We start from the raw sequence: 14,512 nt of genomic DNA, 5'->3' as shown, positions 1-14,512 counted from the left end.
AGTGGTTTGTGTAGTCATGTTCACCATTTTCGCTAGAGCTACTTTTGCCATTTTTGTTGATTAGTAGCTGTAAGATTACACATGAAACAGGGACAAAAAGGTTCTTAAAAAATGACAATTTTATTTTATTATTTCTTAGAATAACCCAAAATAAAGGGCAAGAATGGTAAAAGTAATAGAGTAAACTTCTCCAGTAAAAATGGTGTAATTAATAATGACCAGTGGATCTCCATTCTAGCAGGGATCCTACTCTTATGTGCAACCTAACAATAGCTTATAAAGATACATACATGTAGTGTGTGAATGCTTAAGCTCGACTGTAGCGCACAAATCCCTTCGTATCTATCACTTTACAAGTTTATCTCCAATTTACGATCATGTATAAGGTTGCAAAAGCGTCAGAGTATTTGGTAATCAGCGGTTATGGGATCGAAGACATCAAAATTGCTAAAAAAGCATGGGTCCTACCTGGCCAAACCGCCTCTAAATTCGACATATCGCCAGTAAACTACACTTTCGAAGTTATGGCTATGAGCGCCGAAAAACTTCCCTTCATTCTCCCTGCAGTATTCACAATTGGTCCCCGATCTGACGATGAAGAGAGTCTACATAAATACGCGAAACTAATCTCGCCCCTTGAAAAGGAATCCAACCATATGAATGAGCTCGTAAAAAGGGTGTCATTGAGGGTGAGACACGTGTCCTGGCAGCTTCCATGACCATGGAAGAGATCTTTAGAGGAACTAAAGAGTTTAAGCAAGAGGTGTTTGGGAAAGTTCAACTTGAATTGAATCAGTTTGGATTATGGATCTATAACGCGAATGTTAAACAGTTAGTCGATGTTCCTGGACACGAGTATTTCTCGTATTTAGGCCAAAAAACACAACAGGAAGCTGCAAATCAGGCTAAAATTGATGTTGCTGAAGCCAGGATGAAGGTGATAATCATTTTTATATGAATATGAATAGATACAAATTTATTTTGCTTAGATTCAATCATATTCACAGATTGCCATTGTTGTAAAAAACTCCGATTACTCCTTTATAAGAACAGACCGAACCAATTTCCCAAAATCTGTATAATTAATCGCTCAACTTCGGGTGATGGGTCAAAATCAGATTTGTTGGTCAAAGTCAACATTTATCAAGATTTTAATATGAATTAAAACTAGAATTTTATAGTTTTTGAACAAATGAACGATTAGGTATATGATTTTAGACAATTACGTAATGTTTATGCTTATTTTTATGGTTTTTCTTATATATTTACACATGAGTTTGAAATTTATTATTTAATGTATAAAAAGTCCAATCCGATTAATCTCTGAATTACCGATTACTCTCAAGTCCCGACCGATTACACCCCAAGTAGCGAATTTCGCAACATGGGATCTATAAATGTAAATGATATGGTGCATTTTGTGATTGGCGGATTTAGGGTGAAATAGGAGCAAAGCTTAGAGATGGACAGACGCTGCAGAACGCAGCAAAAATAGATGCTGAGACGAAGATCATAGCTACACAAAGACATGCAGAGGGTAAAAAGGAAGAGATAAAAGTGAAGACGGAAGTGAAGGTGTTCGAGAATGAGAGGGAGGCTGAGGTGGCAGAAGCCAATGCTGAGCTGGCAATGAAGAAGGCAAAGTGGACCAAGGATTCACAGGTGGCAGAAGTTGAGGCGAAAAAGGCGGTAGCGTTAAGGGAAGCAGAGCTTCAGAAGGATGTTGAGGTCATGAACGCATTGACTCGTACTGAGAAACTAAAGGCCGAGTTCTTGACCAAAGCTAGCGTTGACTATGAAACCAAGGTAACTTTTTTTTTAGATATTAGTAAGTATGAAATCGAAATTTTGATATGAAGATTTTAATATAAAGGTACAAGAGGCGAATTGGGTACTATACACGAAGCAAAAGGACGCAGAAGCGTTGCTATATCAGCAAGAAAACGAGGCGCATGCTCAAAAGGCGATAGCCGAGGCTACTTTTTTCTCTCGTAAACAAGAAGCCGACGCTGAACTATACGCAAAACAAAAGGAAGCAGAGGGTCTTATTGCCCTTGCTCAAGCACAAGGTACTTACATACGCACACTTTTAGGTGCGTTTGGAGGTAACTACGCTGCTTTAAGAGATTATTTGATGATTAATGGAGGAATGTATCAAGAACTTGCTAAGATTAACGGCGAGTCTGTTAAAGGACTGCAGCCAAAAATTAGTATTTGGACCGGAGCAGGTGGCGGTGTTGATAGCATTGATGGTAGTGCTTTTAAGGAAGTTGCAGGGTTGTATAAGATGTTGCCGCCGTTGTTTAGCACGATTCATGAACAAACTGGAATGTTGCCGCCAACTTGGATGGGCAAAGTCGCCGAATCCTAAATTCAATCTTTCGTTTCGTAGTTAAGGCTCTATTTTTTTTGTTCTATTTCAGGCTCGAGTTTCCGACTCGTTTGCGAGCCGACTAATTTCGAGAGGACAACCTGTTTTGCAAGCAGCACGGAGTCGTGCATCGTGAACCTCATTACCATTATAGTTGAATCACATGTTTTTTTTTTTAATTAAATTGCAAGTTTGAACATCATTATGCAATAGACTTGTTTCGAATATATCAGAACATGATAGAATATACTAACGCAGCTATTAAAAAAAACGGATTTTTCAGTATAACTCGAGCTATATCTGAATAAAACAAGTTGAAGGTCATGTGCTTTGGAGCCTCAACTATAATTAGATGAAAAAAATATAACATAACTTCTCTACAAAGAGGTTTATACGTAACCAACCGATAACGAGCCTATGTTGTGTTGAGGGCAGATGAAATATACAGAGGTTTGTAAGAAGCGTTGCAGATAGTTTACTCGAAAAGCTTAAGGTCCCCAGTTTGGGATATTTTCTGAAGCCTCGTTCACCATTTTCACGAGTGTTACCTGCGATTATCGTAGATTAGTTAAAATTACATCATCAAAAAGAGTTTGACTTTTGAAGTCAAACACACCAACATAGTAGACTAACAAACTCAAGAATTAAAAGTAATAAGAATTGGTTAGCATTTAAAGATTTGTGAAGATTACGCGAGAAGTAAACATGGATGCTAAAAAGGTGCTAAATTTATTTATCCTTATCATTGGTCGATTTTGAGAAGTAACAAGTTTGACCTTGAAAGTCAAATACTGTTGAGTCATATAACAAAAGCTTACCACACTTTCAGGCACACCGGGTGGGGGAAGTGGAAGGTTTCTTGGAGGGTAAATGTTATCAAACGATCTTTTGTCAAATCTCCACTCCCCAATCTTTCCATACGTTAACTTCCCCTGTACATAATTCAATTCAATCAATTATAGTTTCTTTATAAAAAAAATTAATATATAACAGAAAATTATAAAATAAAATAAAAACTAGATGCTACGACATACTCACATACCTGCATATCATAGTCGCAGCCGTATGTGTAGTGAATTACGTACTTGTTGCCAATTTCTGTGTCCCATGGTGGCTGTACATATACATTAAGCATATGAACATGTTCTACATTAGTAATGTTCCTATTTAGAGAACTTAAGAAACAAACAATTCATCAAAATAATTACATTAAACCATGATAACATACAATAAAACATAAACTATAATCGTACCTGGAGCATGAAGTCCTTGCGTAAAATGTTGCCAACGTCATGCAAAGCAGACGAAACAGCATAAGCATACCTGCACGGAACACCAATAAATAAAATTAAATTAAATTAAATTAAACTCAAATTATTTACTATCTTAAACTCCATATTTCTTACATCTCGAGGACCCAACCGAAAGCCTTATCAGCTTCAGGATCTTTTTTCATTGCTAACGACACGTTCATCCATGTGGGCGCTATTTTTTTAAGTGATTCCTAAACCACGAACAAAAACAAACTTATATCATATATCATATTACAAGAAGTCAAGATTTAAAGTATACCTAACTATTACTTTTATAAGCATAATTATTTCTACCTTCCCAACAATAACAGGTGAATTTCCTATAGGATCAATGTTGGTAATCTGGCCCTTTTCTTCGGGGAAGAACTTTCTTAAAACTGGCTCGTATTTTTTAGGTTCAATGTAGAAGAACGGGAATGCTGCTCCGAGACCGTCTCGGGACAAATTTGGTATCGGTTTAACTATAATATGATCAGGCTCTGACATCAATATATAGCTGTATGTAACATAAGAATGAGATATTAAACATTCATGCATATAATATAAGTACAAGTATATAAAAAAATTGAAATTTTTGGATATATTATGTTTCTACATACTCTTCTTTAATGTCAGCTTGTTTAAGCCATTGCACAAATGCCCAGGGTCTATTTAGGACTATATAACCCTGCACATAACAGAAAATTAGTTAAAGAATGTAACTAACTAATGGAAATTCTATAGCATAATAACTTACAGGCAAACCAAGACTATATAAACATCAATTGCAAACTGACAAGTCCTATATAATGTCAATTTTGAAAGTCAAAATTCACCTAATTGACAGTAAAAAGTCAAAATTGGGCTTACAAAACTTAAGTATAGCAAGTCTTATATAATGATCACAAAAGTATACCTGATCTGTACCAGCTGGCAATGGTTGAGCAACAAAAGTAGGGATCTCATCCATAAATTTATCAGCTTTACCAGAATGCAAGATCCTTGTAAATCCACCCATTTCACAATCAACACCACCATTTTTTTTCATTTTTTTGAACCAATAATACATAACCCTAGTTTGCCATGTATTATAAACAGAATCAGAAGCAGTAACAGCAGTATGAAACAATCTTTTCTTATTAGTCAACGTTGACTTTCTATTTCCTGGCATCTTGATAATTGGGTCAACAGAAAGAACCCCTTGTGATGAACCAGGGAGTTCTTGCCTAATTGGGGCATTTGCTGAAATTATGATATTGTATGTAATTAGAGCTACTGAAAAGGCTATAAGTACAGTAAAGAATAAATTGCCACAACCCATTTTCCAAGATTTGATTTTTATTAATCTTTAATTACATTTGAGAATTGGGAATTGAAGGGGTGTTGAAGAAGATGAACAAATTAAGGTTTTGCGCATATGGGCTGTAATCCAAGGTGTTATGTAAAATAATGTGATATGAGTAGTTGAAAATTATAGAAATGGCTGATCGACCAACCCCTTCCCAAAAATATTCCTTTTTTATTTTTATTTTATTTTTTTGGTCCATAAAAAACTCTTATACCATCGGTAGTTACCCGTAATGAATCATAGGCACGGCTTAGTTACCCGCATTAGTTACCTGCACTCACCATGAAGTTAATGGAAGAGTTTTGGTTAGCTATAGTAATTGTGGGTCCCAGTGATTTTTTATTGTTGGACTTGATGCTTTATTGCTTGTACGTTGTATATTAAAAGGAGTATTGTTTTAGTCATGATAGAGATTGTTTAGTTATGAGTTAGTTATAGAATATTGGTGTTGATGTGGCGCTGATTTGGAAGGTTAAGAGGATGAATAGTTTAGTTACGATAGGGAGTGGCCTTAGGCTGCATTCTCGAGGTTTTTTTATAGCAGAAAGAAAATGAATTCAATGGAAAACTAATAAAAGGTGATTCTCGAGTTTGTTTTTTAAGGGAGGAAAGGAATGGAGAGGAGCGGAGTGGAGTGGATTTTGAAAGGTTTTTTAACAAGGATGCTTTCCGTCCATATTTGAGATTGTGAAGGAAAGCATTTTATGCATTTATATAATTACAAATATATCGTTATTTACCCTATTATAGTCACACGTACAACACAATAAATTTATTTTGCAGTCACCTACGTTGCTTCCACTTTTTGACAACTCGCGACTTTGTGAAATTTTTCACCTCTGTACATCTTGAGCAATAGCGTTATAATTAGGGGTGGTGTTGACTGTCGAGTGCTCTGTTTGAATATCAGATTAGAATTAAGGTATTGATAAGCGTTCACACATTAGGCTTTTGTTGGATGTGGAAACCCACTGCAAGTTTTTGTGTTAATTTTAATGGAGTAAATTAGGGTGGAGTAAATTGAGGCAGAGTAAATATATAGCTACTGCTTGTACAGGTATAGAAAATTGACAATTACACATAAAGCAACTCAGTATTGATATAGAAAATAAAAATGTAGTACCAAAAATATTAAAACTTTGAAGTTATTTCTTCCATTATACGGAGTAATTACTTCGATTCTGAAAATGGTTTATAAAAAAATTGATGACTTTCCTTTTGGTTGTTTTCCTTCCAACTCGAGAATACATCACAGATATTTTATCTCACTTTCCTTTCTGTTATTTTTTTTCTCTTCCTCCTCATTCTTTTTCACTTTGAGCTGTCTCATTTCAAGTGTTCAATTGATGTTTTAACTAATCAGAAGAGGTTATTCTGAAGAATTTATTTTTTCTGATTGTTGAATAATGAAGTTAGTGAAATTTACTAAAACTTCGTGCAAAAAGTAGGTAGACACCTCTAATGAAACAGATAGGATAGTAAAAAAAATGAAAACACTAATGTATATATAAAATTCTAAAACAATACGGCGTATAAATTAGAGACAAAATTGCGCGGATGGTCCATCATGTTTGTGAAAGGACCCGTTCATATACATTATAAACGATTCACAATAGTTGATTACATCGCGAGGTATTTGACCTCTATATGATACATTTTACAAACATTGCATTCGTTTTTAAAAGACAAACTTTCTTTACATCGAAAATTGACAGGCATGCATACCATTTCATAATATCTACTAATCAACTATAAATTGACTTAATAATAATCTTTGATGAACTCAATGACTCGAATGCAACGTTCTTCGAAATATGCCATGAAAGACTCCAAGAAATATCTCTAAAATGAGCAAATGCACAGCGGAAGATTTCTTTCATACCTGAGAATAAGACATGCTTTAAAGTGTCAACCAAAAAGTTGGTGAGTTCATTAGTTTAATATAAATAATTATTTCCATCATTTTAATTGACCACAAGATTTTCGTTTACAGTTCTCATAAAATATACGTCCCATGCATAGAGACAAAAATAATCATTCATATGGATTGAACACCTGGTAACCGACATTAACAAGATGCATATAAGAATATCCCCTATCATTCCGGGAAATCCTTCGGACATGATAAAAACAACATCGAAGTACTAAAGCATCCGGTACTTTGGATGGGGTTCGTCGGGCCCATAGATATATCTTTAGAATTCGCGTCAATTAGTAGATCGGTTTACTAATTCTTAGGTTACCAAGCAAAAGGGGCATATTCGGCTTCGATCATTCAACCATATAATGTAGTTTTGATTACTTGTGTCTATTTCGTAAAACAGTTATAAAACTTGCGCATGTATTCTCAGCCCAAAAATATAAAGGGTAAAAAGGCAAATGAAACTCACGCATATAAATATTGTAAAACAGTTAATAAAGCATTTGCATGTATTCTCAGCCCAAAAATGTAATAAATAAAAAGGGCAAATGAAACTCACCTATTGTATTTCGTAGTAAAAATACATATAACGTCATTGAACAAGTGTAAGGTTGGCCTCGGATTCACGAACCTAAAATAATTATGTATATTTATATGTTGGTCAATAATTGTCTTAACAAATTAGGTCAAGTCATAGTGTACCACAATCCTAATGCTCGAGACTAATATGCAAAAGTTAACAAAAGTTAATTTGACTCAAAATGATTTCCAAAATTTATACATGATTATTATATAGTTTAAATATCGTCATTTTATATTTTTAAATATTTTTAAAAGATTTATTAGAGTAAATAATATAATTCATTTATTAATAAATCAAACTTTATATAAAAATATACTTATATATATCTTAGATAATAAAATTTATAAAGTTCATTGAATATCATAAAAATGTTATGATAGATTTTATTAAGGTAATTATATTATTTGTATTACCTTTTTTTTATTTGATAAAATAACACTGATAATAATAATAAATGAAAGTTGCATTATTTTGTATTAATAATAATTATTATTCTATTAATAATAATAACAATATTTATATTTACGAAAATGGTATTATAACAATATGATAATTTTTATAAAAAATGAAATTTTATATTAACAATGATATTCTTATTAAAATATTAATTTTTGTAAAGATGATATTTTTAATATTTATAATAATACTTTTAATAATAATAGTGATAAAAATAATGAAAAATGATAATTTTATCTGAATCAATATCGTTAAATTTCATCATGATACTCATACTCATTATTTCCTAATCAATTTGTTAATAGCTTTTAAATCGTCTTTCATATCGCGTTCATTTTGATGATAATAATAGTAGTTATAATAATTAAGTGTTACTTAATATTATAATACTAATAATAATAAATGTTATGATAATGATATTACTAATAACTATTTTAATGATTAATAATAATAATAATAATACTAATTATAACTTTAACAATAGTAATAATAATAAAAATATCAATTTTTAATGATAATACTTTTTATTGATAATAATAATAATAATAATAATAATAATAATAATAATAATAATAATAATTTGATAGAACTAGAACGATGTTAATAACGACGATGGAAATAATCACTTTTAATAATAATATCAAAAATTCAATTGACTATAACTTCTAATCCGTTCATCGAATCCATTCGACATCTAAATGAAAAGTTCTTAATTTTTCGCTAGCTTTTCAACGACATGCATATCTTATATCTTATCTCAATCGTAGGTGTAAATAATTCGAGATTCAACATAACCTATCTAAGGGCAATATCAAAAGTACAAGCATGCATAATCCTAAATACTCGAGCACTAGTCAGGGATACACTATTAATATATAAAAGTTAATTTACGAGTACTCACATATCAATATTGAGATTCAATATTGCATGAAAGGTACATAGGCGCAACGGAGACGATATGAAACGCCCCATCCTAATCCATTCGGACGAAGTCCATATCGATTATAAACGATTCATAATAGTTGATTTCATCACGAGGTACTTGACCTCTAAATGATACATTTTACAAACATTGCATTCGTTTTTAAAAGACAAACTTTCATTACATCGAAAGTTGACAGGTATGCATACCATTTCATAATATCCAACTATAAATGACCTAATCCGTCATTTACTTAATAATCTCTAATGAACTTCAGTGACTCGAATGCAACGTCTTTGAAAAATGTCATGAATGACTCCAAGTAATATCCTTAAAATGAGCTAATGCACAGCGGAAGATTTCTTTCAAACCTGAGAATAAACATGCTTTCAAGTGTCAACCAAAAGGTTGGTGAGTTCATTAGTTTATAGTAACCATTTCATTTTCATCATTTTAATAGACCACAAGATTTTAAATATTATAAAACGTGCAGAAGTCCCATTCCAACTGCACAACAAAAAAATATCTTTCATATGAAGAACACCTGGTGAGGATTCAAAATATAATAGTAACCATCTGTGCCGGTCTTTCACCCCACGGCTGAATACATGTGCCTTCAAAATATAGAACCTCTGTGCCGGTCTTTACACCCCACGGCTGAACACATGTTTATAAAATATAGGACAACCAGTGCCAAAATGTCATAAACAATAAACCATCCACCCGGCTCGGGAGCTCATACGCTCTAACGGAAACCGGGGGCTAATGCGTGTCATAATAATCAACCCCAATCCCAGATAATTCTATCATAGAATTCAGTTAAGGTACTTGTGTCTATTGCGTCAAACATTTATAAAAGCGCATGTATTCTCAGCCCAAAAACATAAAGGGTAAAAGGCAAATGAAACTCACCATACTGTATTTTGTAGTAAAAATACATATAACGACATTAAACAACTGAACAATGCAGGATTGGCCTTGGATTCATGAACCTATATCATTTATATATATATTAACACATATAGTGGTAATCGAACAAATTTATATATATATTATTAATAATAATATATACTTGTTATATTATATGTTATTTAATATATTTAATTTATATATTTTATATAACTAATGTTTATCATTCTTTATATCATGTTAATAATAAAAATTTATATTAGGGTTTTTATATGATACAATATATTTTTATATATTACTTGATATATTTTATATATAGTTTAGCTAATATCGTTTTAATAATACAATGTAGTGATATGTATTATTAATATTTTTGTATTGCATTTTTTACAAAAATATCTATTTGTAACAATACTAAAAGGATATGAATGATAATTATCATGATAGTAATAATAGTTAATAATAATGAAAAAAAATGTTAATTTTTAATAATGATAAAGGTAATAACTTTACTAAAAATATTAAATTTTGATAAAAAAAAATGATAATCTTAATAATCATGTTACTTTAAATAAAACTAATAATTTTTCTAATAATAATAATAATGATATTAATAATAATCATAATAGTAATGATAATCCTAATATTCATTTTAATGATAAATATAATAGTAACAATAATAATAATAATAATAATAATAATAATAATAATAATAATAATAATAATAATAATAATAATAATAATAATAATAATAATAATAATAATGATAATGATAAATATAAATGCTACCTTATTGGAACAAGCCTTAAAAAAAATAAAACGCCTTTGTTAGGGATTGAACACACGACCTCAAGCTTAAATGACACATAACCAAACCATGGACCTGTCTGCACCTTTTCTGATGGAACACGAATTTGAATTATATTTAACTTGTTTTATTTGATTTGTAATTTCTTCTTTTTCCCAACAATTCGACTAACTCAACAATCTTCACATAAAATCATAATCATAACAGCGAGTAGCATCACGATTACAACATCTTACTCATCGTCATCCATTAATCATCAAAACCATTCGGTGTTTAATTCATCTTCATCTACACCATTCGTTATCATCACGAATTCATCAACATTAAAGCCATAACAACCCATCATCTTCCATCTAACATTACTCTTATCATCTCAACTCGCCATCATGTATCATACCCATAATAACAAGTGATGTGTGTGCTGCTCGTCCAGTAGGTAATAGATGGACCCGAATGTCTTTGCAAGGTCGTGGCCCATCAATGAATAAATGGCCCAACAGGAAAATTGATTTAGCCCATCAATTGACTAAGCCCACGGATCCAAAAATAAAACCTGGGGTTCCAGTTTGTTGTAATCACTTCGATAGAAAGAAAAATAGGGAAAAGAAAAATGGAAAGCAGGGACCGATCAAACATGTGGGGTTTTCGAATAACAGCTCACAAATTCGGTGTATTATCTCCTTTTATTTATTTATTACTATATTCTAACTTTAAGCATAACCACTTGTTAAACAGCACTCCCATCTTTAACATTAATTTTGGAATTTGTCGGCCACAAGGAAGATCTTGCTGTAATCATGAATGATAAAGGTATTGGCAAAAAAAAAATGAAATTTCGAATATATATATATGTGTATAACGACTATTGTTGTATTAAAGGTTCCAACAATTAATAGTAACAAGGATTTGGAAACATAAGGTGATTGGTATACGGGCAGAAATAGGAACAAGTATTCGTTTAATAGCAGTAGCAGCATGAAACAAAACTGCAGGTGGATGATTGTTACGGTTTAAAACAAATAAGGGTTAGGAGTTGCTGCAGTAACAGTAATGGGTGGTGTGTTGTTAAGTTCACAAAGAAGAAAAGAAGGAAGAAGGAGAGAGAAGTGATAGGGTGTTGATTTGTGAGATGTTCTCGGTCATAAGCGAAGAAATAAATCTCATATAGCGATGGTTTTTGACGATTTAAAACAAAAACATAAGAGGATGGGTTTCGGTGGTGATAAAGGTTTCATTTAAAAGAAAAGCACAAGAAGGAAGCGGTGGTTTCATGATTGTTGATTTAAAAGTGGTGATGATATTATCGAGTTTCAAAGGGTGATCACCGTTGGTGATTACAAAGATGATGAAGTGGTGATTGTGTGGGTTCGAATGATGAGCAACGGTTGATTGACAATAGGTGAAGAGCAGAGGTAATGACGAGTTTTAGTGTTTTGCTCTCTTTAATTTCTATATACATTGTGAGAATAGAATTGTATGTAGATAGGATTCGAATAGTTGATGCAATAATCTTATTTGTTTGTATTGTGATTTGATATGGACGTGTAACAAAATTGAGACAATTAAATTGACAGAAGGATACGCTGAAGAAGAAAACAAATAAGCTCATACTGATTTGTACTGGCTTGAACAGAAAAGAAATCATCTACAGGTTGCTAGGGATTCAAGGAGTCGACAGCTGAATCAACTAGTACAGAAATATAGAAAATAATAAAAAGTTGAAAGAGATGGCAAACTGATTTTGGATATTACTGCTACTGGATTCGTTCTAGTACATATGTTTGTTAAAGACAGAATTCAATTTATCAATAGATTGATAATGATATAAACATATTACGTATTTATTTGTTTATTTATATATATAAGATTGTAATTGTATATATATACTAATATCTGTATCTGTATTTATATGTATATAAATCTGCATTTTTGTATAAGAATATGTATTTATATATATCCATATTTATGTAGGTATATATATATATATATATATATATATATATATATATATATATATATATATATATATATATATATATATATATATATATATATATATATATATTAACTTCTTTAACTTTTGATATTTAGCAAGTATAAATATTAATAAAGTAGTTAGTAATAATAAGTGATAAATAATATTATTACTTAGAAAGAAAATGAAAGTTTGTAAGTAATTTACTTAATAATAATAATATTAAAAATGATAATACAATTTTATTAGTTATAATAATGTTAATATTATTATTAATGATAAATATGATATAATAACTTATACATATCAAATTTTATATATATCCCTTGTATTAAAAATAATGATATTAATTATAATTATAACAGTAATAGTAATATTAATAATACAATAACTGATATTAGTATTAATGATAATAATGAAAATAATATTTATATTATTAAAATAACCATTTTTAACTTGTAATTATTTTCATATAAGTAATTATTATAAATTTCTATATATAATATTTATAACTTATTACAATATTCACATAATAGTTATGTATAGAAATTATATCTAATACTTACATATTAACCTGCAATTGTTTATATATATTAACATATCTATATACAACTAATGGTTCGTGAATCGTCGGAAATAGTCAAAGGGTAATTGATTTACATGAATATAGATTTCAAAACTTTCGAGACTCAACATTACAGATTTTTGCTTATCGTGTCGGAAACATATAAAGATTAAAGTTTAAATTTGATCGGAAATTTCCGGGTCATCACAGTACCTACCCGTTAAAAGAAATTTCGTCCCGAAATTTGATCGTGGTCGTCATGGCTAACTAAAAAAAATGTTTTCATGACGAATATGAGTTGATGGATAGAGTTTTATCATCATTGAGTAATATAGGTAAAACAGTTTGATTACGCGAAGAGTATAAGCGAAGCTATCATATAAGAGTGAAAATGAATAAACGCAGGTTTGACGTAACCGGTGGCGTAGTCAAGATTGATTTTCGGATTTTAAGGAATTTAGAAGAAAATCTTCATAATAAGATTTGATTCTTTGGTAATTGAGGAAATTAGGATCTGTGTTGGTTAAATGCGATAATCTGTTTCGATTGCTCTGTCGGATATTTCACTATAAATCCACCGTCTTCGTTTCCTTATTCTCACATCTCCCATCTTCCATATACTCTTCTTTAATTTATATTTCCACAATATTCATCAGTATGCTCCATCCAGTTCTAATTCTTAATATATTCCTAACTTTCATATCCGTCATCCTTCTTTTTCATCTACCTCTGGAAGAATCTATTTACTTCTAGTATACTCTTGATTTTATAGTGTTTTTAGTTCTCTCGTGTCTTTATGTTGTTATATGCATCGATATATATGGTTTGTAATTTCTGAGTTGTTGTTGGGTTTTATATCTTCCCTTATATTTCGAATTTCTTTGCCTTCTTATTCTCCTCTCGATCTCTAGTAAAGCAAGTAATGGTCCAGAATTCATAGGTATGAAGTTTTGGATGAACATAGTTAATATTTTAAGAAGAGAATCGTAATGGCACGATATTGATTTGGTAAATTACCAGAATATCCGAAAAGATAGAACTATTAAGAATATATGTTCTTAATATGTTTGAAGATTTGATAGAATGTAAGAGTCATGTAAATGGCACATGATGACGGTAGGTTCTGTGAATCATCACGTTCCATTAGAAACTCAACATGAATTACTGTAATATAATCACGTTGATCAAGTGTCATTATATTATACTAACTCATGCATCAGTTCCCAACACTACTTCAAAAGCATTCATACTTTAAATTCGAAGATTTACAGAATATAGAAACCAAAACAGCTTCCTTTTATGAGATAACACAGATAGCGAGGAGGGATAATTAATATCGGAAGAGAATATTTATGAAGATAT

At 31.0% G+C, this 14,512-nt stretch overlaps 1 protein-coding gene and 1 pseudogene across 1 annotated transcript; one reads left to right on the top strand and one right to left on the bottom strand.

The window, feature by feature from the left end:
• Window positions 1-377: 377 nt before the first annotated feature.
• On the top strand, window positions 378-2,371 carry LOC139864004 (flotillin-like protein 4; annotated as a pseudogene).
• Window positions 2,372-2,618: 247 nt separating this feature from the next.
• On the bottom strand, window positions 2,619-5,125 carry LOC139863996 (hydroxyproline O-arabinosyltransferase 1). The gene is made up of 8 exons (XM_071852593.1): window positions 4,580-5,125; window positions 4,284-4,351; window positions 3,979-4,180; window positions 3,778-3,875; window positions 3,625-3,694; window positions 3,414-3,485; window positions 3,190-3,303; window positions 2,619-2,919 (listed from the first exon to the last, which is right to left on the bottom strand). The coding sequence occupies exons 1-8, from the start codon at window positions 4,982-4,984 to the stop codon at window positions 2,860-2,862; spliced, it is 1,089 nt and encodes a 362-aa protein (XP_071708694.1). The 5' UTR covers window positions 4,985-5,125; the 3' UTR covers window positions 2,619-2,859.
• Window positions 5,126-14,512: the final 9,387 nt, after the last annotated feature.

Source organism: Rutidosis leptorrhynchoides, chromosome 1, assembly GCF_046630445.1.
Source record: "Rutidosis leptorrhynchoides isolate AG116_Rl617_1_P2 chromosome 1, CSIRO_AGI_Rlap_v1, whole genome shotgun sequence".
Lineage (NCBI taxonomy): Eukaryota > Viridiplantae > Streptophyta > Magnoliopsida > Asterales > Asteraceae > Rutidosis > Rutidosis leptorrhynchoides.
This window is presented reverse-complemented; position numbering and strand designations above follow the sequence as displayed.